The sequence below is a fragment of the Anomaloglossus baeobatrachus genome, chromosome 1, assembly GCF_048569485.1.
Source record: "Anomaloglossus baeobatrachus isolate aAnoBae1 chromosome 1, aAnoBae1.hap1, whole genome shotgun sequence".
In the NCBI taxonomy this organism is placed as follows: Eukaryota; Metazoa; Chordata; class Amphibia; order Anura; family Aromobatidae; genus Anomaloglossus; species Anomaloglossus baeobatrachus.
Window position 1 is genome coordinate 791,696,471 of NC_134353.1, and position 22,626 is coordinate 791,719,096.

Genomic DNA, 22,626 nt, shown 5'->3' on the forward strand with positions numbered 1-22,626 from the left:
TCGGCAGCTTTTTTAAACAATAAGCTGATGCATGCTCCCTGCCTGGGTCCTTCGCTCCCTGGTGCTGCACTCCCCACTGACCCGGTGCTTCGTTCCCCCGCCATCTCCCTGCCCGATCCTAAGTTAGGACTGGGCAGGGAGCACAGCACCAGGGAGCGGACAGCGAAGCACCGGGCAGCGGGGAGCGCAGCACCAGGAAGCGAAGAACCAGGGCAGGGAGCGTGCATCAGCTGATTACTTAAAATAGCCTGCGGCTTTTTACCGCCCAGCTTTTAAACAATCATGCATCTATTTCAGCCTTTTACTCAGCCCCCAGACCGCTTTGTAGGGTCTAGCAGACAATTACTTGCATTTCCCATTGACTTGCATAGGATTCGCCACTCATAACGCGTGCCTAAGTATTATTACCTACTCGTTATGAGTATAGCGAGTCTGAGTATTTCACTACTCGCTCATCCCTAGATGTTATTTGATTAAAATTTATGTGAACTGTGGGGTTATGTGTGAAACTAAAATTATCACCATTGATACCTGGGCAACAAAATTAGACAAGTTGAAAAAAATCTACTTTAGTGGTTCTAATGTAGAACACATTGAGTTAGTACTACGGTAGTAGTAGTAGTAATATTAAAAGGTCAAAATATATTTTGTACATCATATCTACCATATATAGTAATTAATAATTAATTATTCATATTAGCAAAACGATTCCAAGAAGATGATACTACAGGGTTTCTATAGACTTGAACATTTTACCTATTCATCATTATATTTACCAATATTTTTATGGATAGGAGGTCCATTTTGGTATTAATCTCCTTCATTCCATATAGGTGGTATAAAATAAATTATGTAAGGCTCCCACAATCCACAGGTATTTCAATGTTGGATAGTTGAAGAGAGGAGCCGGGTAATGGCCGGATGGGCACCGCTCTACTTTACTAGACTGAACTTGTGTATGTGTTCCACCCAGGCCGAGGGGTGTGACACTTACTTGGGTTTGCTGAGGTGCGTCCGCAACCTGACTGCCAGTCACAATCGTAGACATAGCAGAGCAGCACATCACACAGAAAGATTCTTTGGAACACAACAACAAACGCTTTATTTGACTTTCAATCTTCTGGACAGACATGGCCACTTTCTTTATAGATTCCTGTTCTGCAACCACCTTACTTTCAGGTACTTTTCTTGCACTAACCCTCTCCCTGGATATTAAGCCTTCCAGTAGCTAATTCTAGACTCCTGCTTCTCCAAATTCCAGTTCTTTCAGCTTTTCTAGTAATGTTCCAAAGCCCTCGGACAGCTTTCTAGTCTCCTGACCTGTATATGAGCCCAGTGGTACACTTCTCCCTGACACCCAACTGGTCCCTGGACACTCTTAAGCCCATTATGAGGTGAGCTGTATGCTCCGGACCACATAGACAGTACCACTTGGTTCCGCTACGGACTCAAGTACAGAGTTCGTCCTTGCTTTACCAACAATTGGCAGACCTGACTCACTTCCTGGCCTGTCTGGCTAACTAACTCTCTGTCACTCTTCCCACCTTACTCTAGTTTCCTCAGTTACCAAAATTACCTAACTCTGTGTCTGCTTGCACCTGCATATCACTCTTTCTGTTACTAACAAACTCTATCTATATCCTTCTTGTAAGCCTGCATTTCTAGTCACATTAATAGTACACAATAAATTATACTATAAAATACTTTACATTACTATAAAATGCACATTATGCAATTATACCATAAAACATACATTTGTCTTATCAGGCCTCAGCACTAGGTGGCGCCAGCCGCTACAACCAGTCGGCTCTGCTATGTCAGGAAAATGCATCCTCCTGCAGCAGCGCCACTCAGCACATATATAAAACACTTAGCATAAAATATAGTAATACAGCACAATACTTAGTAGAGATGGGGCAACTGAACCACTTTCTACATAGTCACCCCATGGGAGGATAGTCATGCCATCCTTTACTGCCTCAAGAAATGTAAAGATAAAGGCCCAAGCGCTAGGCCCTCCTTGACCTCGATCAGGTCTTGCGATAATGTGAAGTGAAAGAAGATAAACCCAATTTTTTCATGTGATCCATTTTCCCTTTGAGCCTACTAAATCGTCTGATCAAAGAGGAATGTTCAGAATCCTACGCAAAGCCCCAATTAATTTGAATATCCTACTAAAACTGTACGAGGAAAGCTAAAATGGCTGTCACTTGGTTACGTTTATATTCATTTGAGTCAGCGTTTGTTGGGTTAGTGTGTAAGGCGTGAAGATAGCTCCCATAGCGCATTTGTACAGATCATCTGACACATATTGTGGGGAATATGTAGCGCTTGAAAAGATTAGTAAAACAAGCTTCTAAATTCATAAGTGCAAATGCTAATTCCGCATAATCTTTAATTAAACCAAAACAAAATACAATTCGGATGACTTCAGTGATTGAAATGTCATTGAGACTCTCCACTTATTAAAACAGAATAAGACGGCAGAGGCTGAATTGTACAGAAGAAAGATTTGTTGGGGGTTATGGAAAAAAGTCAATGAAGATCTTCTAAACATTCTAGAGAGTAGAGATTTGCAGAAGCATCCGGCTTTCTGAGTAATCTGTTCTGTACAAGCAGAATGTGCTTTTGTCTGTGGAAATGGAAAGCTAAGCAGTCCTTCTAGAAATTAATTTATATATTGCAGACATCTGATCTTTTAGGGGATTTATTGCACTGCTTTAAATGACACATTCTTATCTTTTACAACACATGGTTCCAGTGCTGAATTTTCCCTTTGGTGGCTATTTTTTTTCCGCCAAAGGATTACATAGCTATTGTATCCTATTACATATCCTGGCATTTTCTGACACTATTGCTAAAATATTGTTTTGCTCTGTAGGTGGTGTTTCCGAGAGTTGCGCAGGTCTGCAAGAATGACATGGGAGGCTCTCAAAGGGTACTCGAGAAACAGTGGACTTCATTCCTTAAAGCTCGATTGAATTGCTCTGTTCCTGGTGATTCCCATTTCTACTTTAACATACTGCAAGCTGTTACTGATGTGATCCATATTAATGGCCGTGATGTTGTGCTTGCTACATTCTCCACGCCGTATAACAGGTAATGCCTGCTGTTTTAATCTCTTCTGTAAGCTTCCGCACTGAATTTTTCTTCCATAATGGAGTGTGTTTTCTAAAATCATGGTAAAAAAAGATTTCTGACAGTAAGATCTAAGCCCTCTTTCATTTACACCTCTCTAAGCCCATAGTATTAAAAATGTCTATAAAAAAATAAACTAGTATCTTGAACAGGCTGTCATATTTTTTTAAACTGGATTCACTATCTTTCCTATGTAAATGGGAACAAATAGCTTAGTTAGACAGTATTTTGCCCTTGTTATTTTACTTCACAACAGGGAATAAAAGAATATTTTTTTTATAAAATAAATATAAAATATAAATCACAGGGCTTGTCCACTGCTCTGACTACCCTTTGTCCATCCATATGTTTTCCCCTTGTAAAATAATAACACACTCAACGTCCAGTGTTGGCACTGACTCTCTCCTGGGGCTTGTGTGACATAATGTCGCGCGATCCATGGGGCCAGTCAGTAGCCGTTTCACTCTCCCCTCCTTCAGACAAATCTGGAGGAAGTGAGAGCAGCCATAGCTCTCACTGTCCAAAGGAGGGGACAGTGAAATAGTGGCCTTTGATTGGCCCCAGGGATCACATGACATTGTCATACAAGCCTCGGGAGAGCCAGTGCTGACTTTGCTGGAACAATGCCAGCACTGAAAATGAGTATAATTGTTATTATTTTACAAGAAGGAAACATACTGATTGAAAGGGGGATGTCCGAGTACTGGACAATCCTTTTAATATGTTTTTTATTTTTTAATTTCTGTATTAATAATTGGTCTAGAGGAAAATTACATAAGTTTTACCTTTAAAGATCATATTATTATTCTATGCATGTCTCAAATCTGTAAAAACAGACTTGTACTTAAAAGCAGCAACAAACTGGTTGTTGAAGAGGCAGGAGACTCATAATGCAATAGTGCAATAATAGCCACTAATTTTACGTTGTTGATGGGGTCTGTATTTTTAAAACTGTTCATTCTGCCTGTAATGTGAACTACAATATAACAGCTATTCAAAGTGCTTTTAAATGCTCCTTCCTTTCTGAAAAAAAGATAGTAAACTGGCCTATTTTTTTCTTCAATCGAAATCTTGGGAAACACAAATGCCAAATGATGTAATTTTGATCAAGTCTTAATTGGATGCTTAAGTATTAGGTGGCATTCACTGCAGACCTAGATTAGTCTCCGTGGCACAGTAGGATTTTTTGTGAATTAACACTAGAAATGTGTTGATAATGTCTACAGGCCAATACTTCAAAATAATAGGCCATAATTCTAGCAGCCCATTACCTGCTGTGCAAACCCCATGGTAGAGACGGTTTCTCAGGCGATTTCTTTCTTTTTAAGTTCCCAGTAATTAGGTCTTTTTTTAGACGCCATTGAGGAAAAGGCTGCTAACAGGAACTCGACTGGCGCTACATTTGTCTGTTTTGCATGGGATTGCCCTCAGTTGTCAATAGATAAGGGTCAGGAGTTCAGAGCTAAGCTTCCTATGACAGTAGGGCTTCTATGAGGCATGTGTTTCAGGCACAAATTGTATGCATAACTATGGAATGAGTAATAAATTCTGGAAAATGTCACATTGCAGCATCCCCGGATCTGCTGTCTGCGCTTACGACATGGCTGACATTGCCAGCGTTTTTACTGGGAGATTCAAGGAGCAGAAATCACCAGATTCCACATGGACGCCTGTTCCAGATGAGCGTGTTCCTAAGCCCAGGTAAAACCTTTACATTCCTTAGTTGTTATGATCTATGGTGATTATAAAGAAAATTCACTTGTGTCCTTCCTTACTTTTCTTCTTGAGATTAAAGGCATAAGATGACCAGCTTTTTTTAAAAAATAAAAATAAAAAAATCATGGCACCTTGTTGGGACATGTTTATGCTGTATGGGACAACCCCATAGTTGTAATTTGAACTGTAGCATGTTTGGGGTTTTGTTAGCATGTCGCCACAAGATGGTAAGTTTTTATAATAAAAGTGCAGTCCCTAATCAAATTCATGGAATAATGAGGGTGAACACATTTGTAGCGTAGCTTGCCGTGCAGTTTTATGGCATGTATGTGTGTGTCTTATATAGAAATCTAATAATTGATACAAAGGACCGGCACTCCAAAGCTTCTGAAATATTTTTGTAGTTTATTCCATCATAATATACAGGCGTAAATACACGTTTCGGCTAATAGTGAGCCTTTTTCACATCTATATGTGAAAAAGGCTCACTACTAGCCGAAACGTGTATTTACGCCTGTATATTATGATGGAATAAACTACAAAAATATTTCAGAAGCTTTGGAGTGCCGGTCCTTTGTATCAATTATACTGTGGATGCCTTCCTTGGACACGTGCACCTTGAAGGATTGTGTGCCGCCTGGAACTTCTGTTTCTTTATATAGAAATCTAGATAGAACTCCCCATCAATGAGCAGCTGTTAGTTCGGAGCACATTCATCAGTAGTGATGAGCAAGCAGTACAAGGCTCGGTGATCAATACTTGTAATGATGAGTGAACACTACAAAACTTGAGTGATCTTTACTGAGGTCAGGTGCTCTGAAATGCCTCAACTCTAGTAATGAGTGTTGTGGAAGTCAATAATTGGGCAGTTTGGCTCTCCGTCCACATACAGTCAGTCATAAATAGAGCCTTTCCAGAGCAGAGGGGCTGTTTTTGTTTTGTTTTTTTTTGGACACGGTACAACCAAAAGCATTGTTTTTACCCCCCAGTGAGAGCTATTCAGAGACTGCAAGTGTCTCTCATTAGGTGCCTGCACACATCACTCACCACAGAGAGCCTGTGCTTTGTGTTCAATGTGTGACGAATGACATATCCGAGCACCCGCAATACTCGGCTGAGCTCCAAGCGTACCCATGGCCCCCAATGTTTGGTTGACTACTGAGCAGTGGCTAGCACACTCGCTCATCATTACTCATGAGTTAAAAGGAAAACTTTGGATTAGATGCTATACCAGACATAAACATTGGCCAAGTGTTGTGGAAAAAAAGCTTTCCTGTCTTTTCAGTCTGGACAACCTTTTTAGAGTAGATCTGTCACCAGATTTCACAATACAAACTGTTTACATTGTTAAATAGATTTTTTAGACTTAATGAGACTGATAAAGTTACTTTAAAAATCCATGTCAGAATTACTCTATAATCCTGATATTAAGAGGAGAATTGTATAAGTCCAGCTATTCAGTGAAAAGACTCATGAGTAGAGGTGATCGAACCCGCCAAAACCCGGGACCGGCGGATCACTGCCAGATTTTAAAAAGAGTCCGATCCACTCCGGAATCCGGTGTCCATATAAGTCAATGGTGACTGGAATACGGAGATTAAAAACGTTTGTGGAGGAGATAGAGGGGTAGGAGCGAGTGTGGCATACTCACCAAGGCTGTGTCATGGAGGCAAACTCCTTCCGGGTCACACTTTTCCCTTCCGGAGCTGGCAATTCAATATTCACTACTTTGTCCACCCACCGGTACATGTGATTTGTTGCAGTTAGATGCGCCCCCACCCTGAGTGGTAGTGTGTCAGCTCACTGCAACCAATCACAGGCAGCAGGACGGCTGGTGGGCGGGGAATACAGTGTATCCCTCGGAAGCGTGACTCTGGCTTTTTTTGTTAAATAAATAATTAAAAAAACGACGTGCGGTTCCCCCTAATTTTCATCCCCAGCCATGATAATGCCAGCTGGGGGCTGGTAATCTCAGCCCGCAGCCGCCCGGTATTGCCGCATCTATTAGATTACTGGCCCTTCTCGTTGGCCTGATGCGGTGCCAATTGGGTAATAAGGGCACGGCCTGCTGCTGTCTGAACAGGAGCATGCATGTACCTAGAAACACATGCACGCTTCTGTCAGAAGAGTGCGCGGCTGTGCCAATAATGCGATGTCAGATCATGCGAGCCTGCCATGACATCACCCGGCACAGCCTGCCGCTGTCTGAGCATGAGCATGCATGTACCTAGAAACAGATGCACGCTCCTGTCAGAAGTGCGCTGCGGTAATGCGATGTCAGACTCACGGGAGTTCCTCGCAAGTGTGACTGCTGCCTAAGAAAAAATGCATGCGGCTTTTTTTTTTTATTATTATTATTATTATTTAAATAAATAATTAAAAAAACGATGTGTGGTCCCCCCAATTTTCATCCCTAGCTATGATAACGCCGGCTGAGGGCTGGTATTCTCACCCCTCAGCTGCCCAGTATTGACGCATCTATTAGATGTGACAATCCCGGTGCAATACCGGCTCTTCTCGATTGCCCTGGAGCGGTAGCAATTGGGGTAATAAGGGGTTAATAGCAACGCACAGCTTCTACTAAGCCCTAGGTTTGTGATGGCACAGGCGTCTATGAGATACCTGCATCACTGTAAGTGAATGTAAATAAACACAGACACAGAGACAAAATCCTTTATTTGGAATAAAGTACAAAACGCACCCTTCTTCACCTCTTTATTAACCCCCAACACCCTGCAGCTCCGGCGTAATCCACACGAGGTCCCATGATGACACATCTAGCTCTGCTACATCTCACAGCTAGCAGCCATAGAGAAGACTGCCAGCTATGAGTGTAGCCTATTACTGAGCCGCAATGTGCGATTACTTCAGGCAGATACTGTCACAGGCTGGGGTGCATGTTAGCCTGCAACCAATCACAGAGGACAGGATGGCCGGTGGCAGGGAAAACATGGAAAGCTGTGTGTATACATGCACAGTATAGGAAGTGAATGCACGACTCTGAAGCAGTGTGCCACCATGACACCGAGTTTCGGTAAGTATGAAACTCTCACTTATTTCTTCTTTTGTTTATTTTTACTTTAATTGCCAAATCCGGATCATGCTCACGGAATCACAGGCCCGGGTCAGGCACCCAGATATTGTTGAAACCGCGCGCATCCAACAGGTTCACTTTAACTTGCAAAGAAATGTCTTGCTGACAGTTCCTGCTTGTAAAGTTAAAGCTTGTTGAAAGTGGCCAAACTGTGGCCATCAATTACAGTAATTGGCTACATACAATCTGCGGTCTCATAATAGCCTGCTTAGACAGGGCAACTGCACTTACAATTTACACAGAATGAGTGCTAATAGATTGTTCTGTGTGGACAGACTGTCAATGTTCTTGGCAGCACAAGCCCTGTTTATGCAGGATGATGTGCTGCCAATTAGGATAATTTTTTAGCATGCTTAAAACTTATTTCACCCAACGAATGAGTGTTTTACTCGTTTATCAGCCTGTTTACACTGGGCGATTAATGGGAAATGAGTAGCAGCCAGGGTAAATGCTCCCTTAGAAATACTCCTATATATTATATGTGTTTTGTTGCTTGTGCAGTTTTCTGAAACAAATAATTTTAGATTTACTTTACACTTTTATGCACCTTAAAATGTTTAACTTCACACTTTATGTCCAAACGTCTGAAATAATTGGAATTAAAGAAAGTCAACATAATCCACCCTCATCATAGTATTTGGTCTTTAACCAAAAATAGCTATTAAATGAATATCGAATCTGAATATGCCGTCAAACTTGACATTATGCATCAATTATTTTATAAAAGGCGGAGAAAATGTTTGTTACTTTAAACATAAAACTTCGCTATTGACATTTTATCCTAATAAAACTCAAATAGCTCGTTTGTGTAATATAAGATAACGAGCGATCTGTCAGGGTTTGACCACATTAGTATATGTCACCCCAAAGGAGTAATTGCTTAGTTATATTTGAGTCTTGAAACCCGAGGATTTAATAACAGCCTTGTTTATGGAATCTTTCTGCTCCATTTGGATACAGAGCAATTTGTTTTTTTGTGGTAAACATCTCTTATTGAGGTTAAACTCAGGAAACCAATGTTTTGTATGATACCTTATTATGTGCTTTGTGTCATTTCCATATTTTCCATTTCCGTCTCCAGACCAGGCTGCTGTGCTGGATCCGCAACAGTAGAAAGATATCCCACATCCAATGACTTGCCAGACGACACTCTTAATTTCATTAAAACTCATCCCCTTATGGACGAGGCCGTGCCCTCTATAGTAAACAAGCCATTGTTTCTACGGACCATGGTTAGGTAAGCCGTTTCCGGTGTCTTGCAGTAGACTATGATTTTAGGAAACGCGTTTCAGGTACTTTGAAGGTCTGTAAACATATCTGCTGTTTTTGGCATTTCTCCAGCATGAAGTGATGAGAGCTCAGGGCAGATGCCACAAACGTCCCAGGGCTGCTTTCAAGATATGAAATGTCATTTCAGCTGTGCTAAAACCAGATGTCAGTGAAGATAGAGATCAGGAGGTCCTTCGTTATTAGTTTGCCTCATGAGATTAGATAGTGGTGGGGGGAAACTTTCAATATCACACCAGCATATTGGCCAATTTACTTTTTGTGCCATTACGCTCTGTCTGTTGATGAGATTTACAGATTATTTTAATTAATTCACTGTTTCATATAAATCCTCTAAGACTCATGAAACAGCTGCACAAAAACAATAATACTATGACCGGGATGCGGGAACGTGGGTTGGAATATAGAGTTTGCTTAAATAGTTTTACTTTCACATTGAAGGTGAGTTTAACTTTTTGATAACTCAGCAATTTATGATATAGCGGAAAAAAAATGTTTAAAGCCCTGTGCGCACACTGCGGTTTTTGCCACAGATTTGCTGCAATTTTCACGGCAGAAAAGGTACGGTTTTTGATCATAACCTTGCTGCAGTCCTTCCCCAGCAAAACCTATGGGAAAAAAAAAATGTTGAGCGCACACTTCGTTTTTTTTAACTTTAGGTTTTGCTGCAGAATTTATGCAGCAAGAATGAGCATGTCACTTCTTTTCTACAGGTATCTGTGGTTTTTGCCATAGATAATGTTAAAAAACCGCAGGAACCAACCTGCGGAAAAACTGCGGCAAAACCGAGGCAAAACCGCGGGTGCGTTATTACCGCGGTTTTTGCCGTGGATAGGGTATTCTGCCAGAGGGTGCGGATTTTTCTTAAGAAAAAGTTATTTCCCAGTGCGCACAGGGCCTAACAACTCAGCTCTTGTTGACATCTAGGAGTTATTACCATTAATCTGAACTCCAAATTATGTTAATCCATTTACCATCATTCTTTTTCTACTACAAAATTAGTAAATTCACTCATTTAATAATTAAGAATATTTCTGTAATCTTTTTCTAGGTATCGCTTAACAAAAATTGCAGTAGATACTGCCGCGGGCCCGTACCATAATCACACAGTGGTGTTTCTGGGATCGGAGAGGGGCGTTGTGCTCAAATTCTTGGCACGGACTGGATACAGTGGCTTTCTTAGTGACAGCCTCTTTTTGGAGGAGATGAATGTGTACAATGCAGAGAAGTATGTCTTTTTCTAAAAAAAAATAAATAAATAAATATATATAAGGCCAATATGGCACAATACACAACCAGGCTTGACATCAAATTTAAGACCGGCTATGCCTTTTCCCCAGCCTCTGAGATGTGAGTTAAAAAATTTAGTCAAATGGTATTAATTAGAGTTTTTCCATTTTCATCCAATACTACTATATTGCTAGGGATAAATGAAACAATAAAAAAACAACATTTTGACTATGATTTGAAGTGTTATCCATTCATTTACGGTTAAGTCACCATGACTTGTTTTCGGAACTCCCGTGCTAGAGAGTATGTGTCCAAATGGCAATCTCTTCATTGTTTTACCTGGGTATAGTTGCTGCCGTCGTAGATAGATCAAGAGTTATGGGATGGCTGATCTAATAATTAAGGCATATGCTGTAAATAAGCCATTAATGTCTTTTGTATACAAAGCCACTTAAAAACTCAAGCATGAATTGTTACATCTCGTGGCTCTCCTGAGGCAAGGACTGAGGCAGTCTCCCATTCCTGGCCTGCCGCAGACTCTCCTGCTCAGCGGCCCCGAAGGTCTGTGAGGCTGCGCAATGTGCAGAGGTTTACTGCTCAGGGAAGCAGTGAGATTCCCGTTATCTCTCCACATTGTGAGACCGAGGATCCCGCCTCTATTTCCCAGAGGCAGGAGGGTGAGCATGTGCAATGCGTGGTGGGTCCTGATTCGCTCACTGACGTCACACGGCTTGATGACAAGGCTGGTGACGTGGTGAATCCTGACTGGCCAGGCTGGGACGTCGTGGACCCTGATTGGGTCAAGTCCGTCATCTCCGCCTCGCGCCCGCCCTCGGGTGGAGCTGCACCTCCTTAAAAGCTCCCCCTGCCATCATGGCGGCGCGCGACCGTCCTTCTATGTTTGGATGTCTGGCAGCGTGCTGCCACGCCACTGCTCAGGCATTACTGTCTCTTGTGGGCTTGGCCCTTGCTGCTCCGGCAGTACCTCGTTTGCAGGCCGTGTTCCTGCCTTGCTGCTCCGGCAGTACCCCCGTCAACAGGCCGTGTTCCTGTCCCAGGTGAGCTCCTCAAGTCTCCATTGGACTCACCTGGTTATTGAAAGCACACGTGCGTGGGCACCTCTGTGCTACCCTCGTGCCATATTCTCGTGACTTCCACTGGCACACGTGCGTGGGCACCTCTGTGCTTCACCGTGCAACAGGTACACCGAGCTGTGCGATCTGTGCCATACAACCCTCACGGGTTAGGGCAGATCGGTGTACATAGATCGTCTGTGACATTCCAGACGATCGCTAGCAGCAACCCGCTCACTCTTCACCCACCATAGCGGCGGTCCCTTACACCGCACAGTGGACCTTGACCGGCGGAAGCAGTCCATTTCCCATCTTGGCACGCTTCCCCGGGTCCCCCTCGTAACAATGAATCCTATTAAAAAAATGGGAAGGATTGAGTCACAACAAACTGTTTTTCCAACATACTATAAAGTCAGGCTAAACAAAGCTAAAATGTATATTGAATATATAGAATCATTATATCTTCTCTTCCAATAGTTATGAGCATGTACGTTACAAATATTTTGCACAAATCACCTTATCTCTTTGTATAGGTGTAACTACGAAGGAACGGAGGACAAGAGGATAATTGGAATGCAGCTTGACAAGCATAACAATGCCCTACATGTTGCGTTTTCCACCTGTGTTGTCTGGGTACCTCTTTCAAGATGTGAACGACATATGAAGTGTAAAAAGTATGTGCTTGTTGCATGATTACACTGGATTTTACACTGGTAGCGTTTTGTTGCTTATCGCTCATTGCGCAGAATGTTCTTTTTGTCATCACCTGGGTTAAACGAGATGAACTCCTCATTCTGTGCTCTCCATCCCTTATGTCTAGGACTTGTATCGCTTCCAGAGACCCATACTGTGTTTGGTTGCGAGATGCGGGAACATGTTCACAGCTGTCACCTGGTGCTAAGTAAGTTGACACAAATCACAAGCTATAACTATTCCGGATACTATGTCAGTGAATGTTTTAATTGGATAAGTAATTGACTTTGTATTGGAGGTCTGACTGCTGTGAAACAGTTGTAATTAAGATAAAAAAATAAAAACAGAATGCATAATGTACTGTACAAGACCGCCTGACACAAAGACACAATGTTTCCATTCTACAAAATCAGGATTTGCCTAGGAATTTTAACAGTGCGAGTTCTGTAACAAGACAAAGATGTCCTTGGCGAGCAGGTGCCTCCATTCCAGCTAGTTGTAATTACATATAAAAAAAAAATAATAGAACTTTTCATTTCAGGAAAACTCTTGGAGACACCATATATTATCCTCACAGACACATTGGAATATGAAATTGAAATTTAAAGCAAAGAAAACAATTTGAATTTGTTTTTTCAGATCAACACAAAGAATTTGTTGTACTCAATGTGGGATTTACAGTAAAAGATCTTATTTCATATGGCGCACAGTAGAGATTGTTTTTGGAGATATTTCAATACCTCCCCTATATTGCTGTCTTTAAAACATGTCCTCAAGAGAATGATGTGATTGATTCATTTGGCCACACGCATTCTCAAAATTTCCAAAAATCTAGATCCTCTGGGGCCTGCTTAGCATAGTTGACCATTGACCGTGATCACCATAGGTCATAATCTTTGGCAGGCAGATTTCCAACATCTGTGTGATCATGAACAATTATTCCATGGGGAATTAATGTTGTTGTTGTCATTACCAATGTGGCTCTTTCATAAATTGTAGTCTTACATTTATACTGTTGGCACAATAGCCTATTTAAGTGCTATCCACGGTGAAGGTCTGAAAAGTCTGCTGTGTTAGAGATTAGGAAAAATAGCAAGAACATTGCAAATAGAAAACAGATGTGAATATTCATAATAACAGCAACCTGTTACATCACAAACCACTGAAAGCTTAATGACTTCCATGGGTAAATCGTTATTTTAGGTTTGGTTTATTTGGATAGTCGTTGTTGTAGTAAGCCATAACCTCCATCCAATGTGAACATTTCTTGCGTAAAAGTTGAGTTTGTTTACTGGAAAAAAAAATAAGAAGCCACTTTACCCACAGTAAGTAATTTCCATATTGTTTTCATTAACAAAGGGGAATTAGAAGCAAAAGCTTCTGGGTAGAGAGCTGACATCTGACTAACGTATGGAGTAACTTTCTAAAAATACATGGACATCTGAGCAGGATTCCAAGCCACAGTTGACAGGATGAAGCCTACTACATAGACACAATATGATTATTGTGTAAGGGCTTATTTGGGTAACACGTGCTGTTCTGTCCTAATAACTATAACTTTTTTTCTTTTTTTGTACAATGCTCAAGCCTTATTCTTTTGGTAGACTTAAGATGGACAACTGGTGAAATTAAGCTCTAAGACATCTTGTTAAATCAGGAGGAATGTTTTGGTTCCACCTGATGTTAGAAGGTTGCATATCTCAAATAAATACTCTAGAGATATTAGGCAAATGACAATTAAGAAGCTATAAAACTTTAAAGCGTTTGTTACTCATAACATAGCCCAATGTATAATTGGTGAAGGAAGGTTGACTTAGATGGACCTTGGTCTTTTTTGAAACTATATGTAACATATTTTTTATCTCTATTCCATAGATTGCTTCCCAATGGGGCTTTCAAAATTGGCTAATAAGTCCCCAACCCACTAGTGCCCTCTATATATTAGAGTGTGGAAGGAAAAGAGAGTTTCTATATTTACCCACCGAAGCTTTAGAAATGCAAACTTCATGAAGATGTTGTCCTTGGCCAAATTTGAACCTCCATTCCTAGTTTTGACCATGCAACGTACCTACATAGATGACTCCTAGTAGAAATGTAATTTTTTGCTCTATAAATAATCCAGCAACAATATTTATAGAAGCATATAATCTTTAATTAGCAGATCCGTAAAGTATTGGGTCCAGTCCAAATATAGGACCTTGTAAAAAAACTTTCTATAAGTATATAAAATTAAACCAAGACTACATAAAACTGAACTGAAAAATAGGGGCAATATTGACTACGGTAATTATGGCTGTGTTTGCTTTACAGTTGCTCATTAATTGATCATTTAATCAGCAATATACTTTATTCTGTTGTATTTTGATAAAATATAGTTTGAAAAGCCATACATGGCGGGCCTTTGTGGAGGTTCATTGGAAAATTCGAGCAGTAATTTCAAATGGATTGGGTTATGGACTCTGAATTATACATGAAATCGCCACTGGTCATCATTCTTGTAGAACTTTCATGTTCAATTACTATAAATGGGTTTATTTTGTATTTACTTTGGAGACTAAAAATTGCTAGAATCATAAGTCAAAAAAAATCTATAAAAAAGCTTTCATTTCAGGACATCAAACTAAGATTATTTTGTACTTGACAAATAGAACAGATGTCACATAAACAATAGCCTGGAGTTTGTCTGACATTAGCTTTTAATGGGATGTAGTCAAGGTCACCATGTCTGCATGTATCTTTCTTTTAGTCTTTTATTTTTGCACTTTTTGACTTGTGTTTTTTCTCCAAACTGTTCATATGAAGCTTTGATGTTTCTACACCAGCTGCATGTAGCCTGTGTACTAGGGTTCCTAATCCCGTGTTTTTCTTCCCTCTTCACAGAGTGCCATTTGAGCAAGACGTAGAGCATGGCAATACAGACGGCCTAGGCGACTGCCAAAGTAAGCAAAGAATCAACCCTGTGTTTACTTTGGGTGAAATAAGACTTCGAAATTCCAGAGTCAACATTACCTGCAACAATAATAGCAAAGACACTTTGCATTAACGAGCTGAAAGAATTCTATCATTGTGACTGACATGAAAAGGAACCTTAATGTTTGGAGAAGGGGAAATGGAGAGGGCATTTATAGTGTTGAGTCGATGTGGTAAAACTCACAGAAGTACTAGGTGAACTGTAAGGAAAGTGTTAGATTTCATGGACCATGCGTTATATAGAGAAAGGAGAAGTAACGTATTCTTTCTTTGTTTCTTTTCCAGATTCTTTTGTGGCACTAAATGGTAAGAAAAAAAAAAAAGTTTGAGCCTTAAAAAATTGCTTTATTTGTTCAAAATATACCATATAATATATTTTTTATTTTATATTTACATACATTATTATTATAAAAAATATTTTTTTTATTATACCATTTACAATTTATACCTCAACTATTTTTCCATAGAGTTTTCAACCGCACCTCCAGATCAGGAAATATTTTACACAGTGTATGGTCAGTTTATACATGTTTTGTAAACCGTTTGTAAAGCAGCTTTAGTAATAGCAGTATTAATATACTGTAGACCTTTTGTATATCCCTTTCAGTGGTTTTGAGTTTACCAAAATTGCCATTTAAGAAAATACAAATTATTTAAAAATCCATTTTTTTTTAATTTATTTATGTATGTCTTTATTAAACTACAGACTAGAAACTCTAAAATTAAAATAGCAATAAATTGTAAATATATGGGTAAGAAAAAAATATTTAAATAATTGGAAAAATAGATGTTCTACTTGTTCAGTAGACCAGAATAGGAATATTGCTCCTGCAAAGATTTCTAAGGTTGAAATTTCATTTGCACCTCCAAGGCTATTAATGCAATGTGGCAAGAGTATTAATATTTACTTATCTCCCAGTTGAAGTCTCGTATTTCACTGATAAGGGGATATAAGATATGAAACTTGAAACATTGCAGGCAGAGGAAAAATATTTCTTTTAAGCGAAAGTGGGAACGGTTGGGGAAGTGTGATATCCATTGCCACAGACAAAGCTAATAAATTGATATTACATTAATAATATATTCCGCTCCCTTAATCTGATAATGCCTGGTTAATGACCTTCCAAATTGCTTTCCTGACAGTATTTTCATACAAATTAGCAATAAAAATGATATTTCTTCCCATTGTGCATGTAGGTGGATAAATGACATATCTAAATTTATACAGAACTTTCAGTTCTTCTCAGACAGATCCCTATTGTTTCTGATGGGTATATTTTGGCATGTGAAGACAAAGTCGCTAAAGGCTCTAATTAAATGCAATGTGGTGTAAGCTGCTAAACTATATTTCTTAAAGGCAGATGACAAATAATCTAGGTTTTGTTTTTGCTTTTTCCACTACTCGACAATGGTTAGATCAGTAGTAATAAGTGACTATACGCTATTCAATTCTTCTAAATAAAGCCACATATTAGATGTTGGGAAAGTGAAGAATCGGGTGCTTGAGTTTAAACATGCTCAATCCTTAAATGGGTTGTCCACTACTCAAACAATCCTTTTTCAATATTTCTTCCTTTAAAATAAAAACACTTATATTCTACTCTAGTGTGGTTCCATTCCAGAGTTGCTGGGGTTCTCTCTCCCTGAGCTCACGTGAAGTTGTTACATCACGCAAGCCCTGCGCCTGATCAATACCGGCATCCTTCTCAGCACTTTTCGACATATCAAACATCAATAGGAAATGAGCACCAGTCGCCACTCTGACCTTCTCTTGATATTTGATCCGACCAAAGGCTAGGAAAGGGAAGGCATAATTGATTGGCCACAGGGCTCGCGTGACGTAACAACGTCATGTGAGACCGAGAGAACAAACACCAGCAGCACTGGAATAATGCTGCACTGGAGGTGAGTATAAGTGCTTTCAATTTTTATGGGGGCAAACTCAAGTTGAGAAGAGGTTGTCTATGTAGTGGACAACCTCTTTATGCTGCTGAATGTCTACTTACTCCCACTTCCAATTGAAAACATGTGTACGCTCGGCTGAGCCGTACACGGGAGGATCAGGAGGAATAGCTGTCAGTTCATGGTGCATTCTAAAATATATGACAGCTTAATATTTGATAGCAATAAGAGGCAATTTTGGTGAATTGGACCATTATTATAACCAAAGATTTCCATTGGTATATAGTTCTACTAATCCTCCCTTTTTATGTCTAACTGGATTTCTGTAGTTGCTCTTACATAATGTGTAGTACATTTAATCTTACTGGCTTCATAGCCCTAGTGCTGTAGTAGTACTCTTAGAGTAGTTGATGTTCCTCAAGTTCATGTGTCTATTCCCACCATGTTGTCAATTTTTGAAAACATTGATGTTTTAGAAAAATACAAATTTACATATCAAAATGCCAACAAAATACAGATTTGTCTTAATAAAGACATAAATGTAATTTCACTAAGAGAAAGCTGACTGAAGCCTACCTCAAACAAAGTGATATTGTACAGTCACAGTAGTAAGGCTCCTTGGATATTGATGGTATATTCTAGCATTATGACAATAATATATTTACTAATAAAACCTAATTAAAGGGTAACTATCATTGTATTAAAGTTTTGATATTTGACAGGCGCTGCACAGTCCTGACGGTCCTGAGACCTTCACCAATTGGTCAAAATATTGCTCTGAATTCCACAGCTCCTGTATGAGCTACACGCACAGAGCTGTCTATGGTCTGAATGAGTCCATACAATCACTTTCACACAAAGTTGTCTTCTGCTGGGTTGCCAATCCTCTAAAAATTCCAGGACAGTCCTTAAAAATAAGGCACTTTTTTGCCCAGGCTGTAAGAAAAAAAAATAAGGGGTCCGTAATTTTTTTGAAGTTTAAGAAACTTCTACAGATTATTTTTACTCTAATTATCATCATTTTAAGAGTTTACAGTGAATGCAGCTGATTATTATTATTTATTATTATTATTTATTATTATAGCGCCATTTATTCCATGGCGCTTTACAAGTGAAAGAGGGTATACGTACAACAATCATTAACAGTACAAAACAGACTGGTATAGGAGGAGAGAGGACCCTGCCCGCGAGGGCTCACAGTTTACAGGGAATGGGTGATGGTACAACAGGTGAGGACAGAATGTCTTCATATCAGAATTATGGGCTGTAGACTTGTACTTACTATGATAATGAATTATTATGGTTTATGAATGCGTCCTGAAAAAAAATTGTCTGTCCATGATTTTTTGATTAGCTGCCCAGAAAAAGTAAAAAGTCAAGTTGGCAACCCTGGTGTATGCACCCACAAACTTACTATTAAGCCTGTAGACAGCTCTGTGCATGCCGCTCATACAGGAGAGGTGGACTACTGAGCTTATTTCAGACCCCACTGATCAGCAGTACTGTACAATGCCATCTTATAGAAAAATGTTTATACAATGACACTTATGCTTCAATGACTGTTTTTCTATATTGTGATGGGTGATGGGGTTGATGATTTTTAATGTTACAATTCCTATTCTAAGTCTTAGCATAGAACACACAAAACCAAGTCTAGAATAAACCAATTTAATACTCCTAAGATTGTTTCAAATTACCGTATTTTTCGCTTTATAAGACGCACCGGAATATAAGACGCACCCCAAACTTAGACATAAAAAAAGGTAAAAAAAAGAAAAATGGGGTCCGTCTTATACTCCGATGTTCTCTTACCGGAGGGGGGCAGCAGTGGTGGTGAAGCGGGGTCACAGGAGGCACAGGTTGTGCTGGCAGGCGCGGCAGGTCAGTGGCAGCGGGGTCCGTGGTTGCAGGTGCCGTGGTTGCAGGCGCGGTGGCGTCCGCGGTGGCAGGATCCGTGGGGTCCGTGGTGGCGGCAGCAGCCGTGGCGTGTGAGCCGTGCAGCAGGCCGGTGCAGTGAGTGTCCGCGGTCCCGGTTCAGTGGTGGCAGCGGCGGCGGCGGCGGCTCAGTGGTGGGAGCGGCGGCAACTGCTCAGTGGTGGCAGCGGCAGGGACTGCTCAGTGGTGGCGTGTGTCCGCGGTCCCGGTTCAGTGGTGGCAGCGGCGGCGGCGGCGGCGGCTCAGTGGTGGGAGCGGCGGCGACGGCTCAGTGGTGGAGTGTGTCCGCGGTCCCGATTCAAGTAATGGCGCCCGGAGCGACGCATGCGCAGATGGAGCTCTCATCCAAGGGCTCCATCTGCGCACGCGCTGACTCCCGGAGCAGCGCGTGCGCAGATGGAGCTCTCATCCAAGAGCTCCACCGGCGCCATCATTTGAAAGTGGGACCGCGGACAACTGGTAAGCTGCACAGCCGCCCGCCCCGCATGCACAGAGTGGCAGCCAGCAGGCTGCCCGCCCACTCTGCGTACAAGCCGCCGGGTACCTGTGCTTGCGTGCGGTGGCAGCCGGGTACCCATGGCTGTGTGCGGGCGGCAGATGGGTGACTGTGTGAGGGCGGCAGCCGGGTACCTGCACGGTCACCCGACTGCCGCTCGCACACAGCACCCGGCTGCCGCCCGCACACAGCCATGGGTACCCGTCTGCCACCGCATGCAAGCACAGGTACCTGGCTGCCGACCCCACACAGCACCCGCTGCCGCCCGCACACAGCCACGGGTACCCGGCTGCCGCTGCATGCAAGTACAGGTACCCGGCCGCTTGCATGCAGCCACAGGCACCCGCCCGATCGCTTCAGACAGGACCCCCCCCCCCCCGCTACCGCTTTATAAGACGCACCCCCCATTTTCCTCCCAAAATTTGGGGAGGAAAAGTGCGTCTTATAAAGCGAAAAATACGGTATATGCTCGATTTTTATTTTATGTAAGAGCTTTTCCATAACTATTCAGTTATATTAAAGAGCAAAATAGTAATTATTATGTAGGATCCAAATCTATTTTAGAACAACTGTTGATCCAAGATACGTCTTTCAAGCTCTTGTTGATAAACACTTCCCAACGAGTCTTGAAAGCTACAATTATAATGATTTGACAGTACTTACTGGATTGTGTAGTTTAACAGCTGGAGAGATGTCGAGTAAATATACAGTGCATACATTATTTTCTCGTTTCCAATTTCAAAAGCATATCCGTCATGGGCTCCTAGATTAGGCATGCACATTGCTTTACTTCCAAATGTAAAGTGTTCCACTATATAAAGTTCCCCTTACCCATATTTATTCCTTTGGTTATCCAAGTTTTTAGCTTAACAAACTGCCAAAATTTTGTGTGAACACAAGGGAGACAAGCTTGAACAGATTCATATTAACAGCATAACCAAAGTAACATTAAAATGAGGTCCATGCATGTTGGACATCCCTTATAGAGAATTGTAGTTCTCATACCTAGGGAATAAGACTTATAGCATAAATCTGTACCAACAAATATACAGAGGAAACTGGTTAAACAGGCAAGTATATATATATATATATATATATATATATATATATATATATATAATGTTTGCCCCTTTATTGTGCTAATTGTTGAATATATGTGAATGCGTTAAGTCATAGCAACACCTAATTCCATTTTCACAGCTCTTCTACATGGTGTTTTTTTGTCTTGACTTAATATGGTGCTCTGTATTCCAAATTTTCTATCACACTGTCTCAAGATAGAAATTTACTTTTTCTAGGACAAGACACAATAGTTTTTTTTTTTTTAAAGGAATCTGTCACCACTTTGACCTCTTTACACTGTTAATATGGGCATATAGGTTATAGAATGCTGACAATAGTCTTACCTTTATGTCTCATATCAGATGCCTTTTTGTGGATAAATCATCTTTTATCACTTTATGTAAATGAGCTCTTCCAGGCTATGGGGCGGATACTGCTTGGAAGATAACTCCGCCTCCAGAGATTATTAAAAAAAAAATGGGCGTTAAAGGATGATATTTCAATAACAAGTCATCTGATATGAGACAGGCAGGTGTGGCTTTTTTTTCAGCTTTCTATAACCTGTATGCACATATTAACAGTTTTAAAAGGTCAAAGTGGTGACAGATTCCCTTTACACAGGAAATAATAAGAAAATAGAGGAACTGCCTATTACAACTAAATTCAAGCTCTTATTTTTCAAAAGCAGCAATCAGATTTTTGATATGGACAGCTCCACCACTTTTCTCCACCAATATTGATCATTTCTCTTAACCTTGATAATCACAAATCATGGAGAAGAGCTGTGATGCTTCCAGATAGTATTATATACGGTAAGTACATCTTTTAGGTAAAGGTACACTTTAAGTACGCCATCGAAAATGATTTCATTATATCTGTACTGCAACTAATCACTCTCGACAGGTTAAGCTGGATGAGATCCGGATGATCAATCTAATCATGATAAAGATTATGATTTCATGTAATTATCATAATAGCCCAATCTTTCATTTATGTCATTGATTTATTACAAGGTTGATATTAACTATTAACTCAAGGAAATTAGAGCTAGGGAAGTATTACTTCCATGAAATCCGTTTCTTAGTAAAAGCAAATAGAAGATATCTAAGGTGATGGTGTAAGCACATGGGAGATCAAAGGATGATGAATGGAAAGCAAAACACTTCCTGTCCCTTGTTAGTGGAACATAAGGAGGACAAATGATTCCCATGAAATCAGAGAATCTTGAGACTTGTCTTGACTCAGTTGTTCTTCATTCCATCACGTTTAGTGTTATCTCCCGATCAAATTTCGGAATAAAAGACGTGTAAATAATAAAAGTTGCTCCTTATGACAAAAACCCATTGTAGTTTCCATACAATTCACAACAAAGGTAGAGAGGAGCACAAGATGGTGCTACTTTTCTTGTGTTCTCCTTAAATGACCAACACATCGTCAGTATCATGCTGTGTGCCGTTGTTTTTCTTCTTGGTACATAGCACAATAGTCTTTCAGATTCTAGTCCTACTGTTTATTCTGCGTTCAGCTCCCTGACAAAGACCCTTTTGTTGCTATAAAGGAAGGGTGTCTCTTTGTTACCTGCAGAAACTACACCACAAGTGGGTCAGACAGTGTAGCATTTGTCCTAAATATGTATTGTTTCTTTGTAGCAAGATTTCTACTTTATTGACTCTACAAGGAACATTACTGACAGATGTCTGAAGCACAATAGTCCAAGCAAACACAAGCAGCACTGTTTGCTCAATATATGGATTTATTCATTTATGTTAAACTGTTTTGCCAAGAAAGATGTACATGGCACGCTCCATTTTTATTTCTGTTTAAATACTATAATGAAGAGAATGTGGATAGTAAACATACATATGGCTTAAGGGAAATCACGTAGAAAGCTTGTCATTTTCAACTCCTGTAAATTACTTGACAAAAAAACTATTTAAACCAGTGATATAATTTGAATTAAATATTAAATAATATTTACAAGTAAACTAACTGGTTATTCAAAGGGTGACTATCATTTGGAATCACTTTAT

At 40.4% G+C, this 22,626-nt stretch overlaps 1 protein-coding gene across 7 annotated transcripts in view; it reads left to right on the forward strand.

Moving 5' to 3' along the window:
* SEMA6A (semaphorin 6A) overlaps positions 1-22,626 on the forward strand; it is a 327,645-nt gene that overhangs the window by 180,981 nt on the left and 124,038 nt on the right. For 4 of the 7 annotated variants that reach the window (XM_075324987.1, XM_075324989.1, XM_075324983.1 and 1 more), the window contains exons 10-17: positions 2,882-3,099; positions 4,708-4,839; positions 9,030-9,185; positions 10,287-10,463; positions 12,072-12,212; positions 12,359-12,439; positions 15,112-15,170; positions 15,487-15,507. In XM_075324987.1, coding sequence (XP_075181102.1) covers positions 2,882-3,099; positions 4,708-4,839; positions 9,030-9,185; positions 10,287-10,463; positions 12,072-12,212; positions 12,359-12,439; positions 15,112-15,170; positions 15,487-15,507 — 985 coding nt within the window. Of the gene's footprint in view, positions 1-2,881; positions 3,100-4,707; positions 4,840-9,029; positions 9,186-10,286; positions 10,464-12,071; positions 12,213-12,358; positions 12,440-15,111; positions 15,171-15,486; positions 15,508-15,668; positions 15,717-22,626 lie in introns of all 7 variants that reach the window. The other 3 variants (XM_075324986.1, XM_075324988.1, XM_075324982.1) reach the window with 1 other exon arrangement.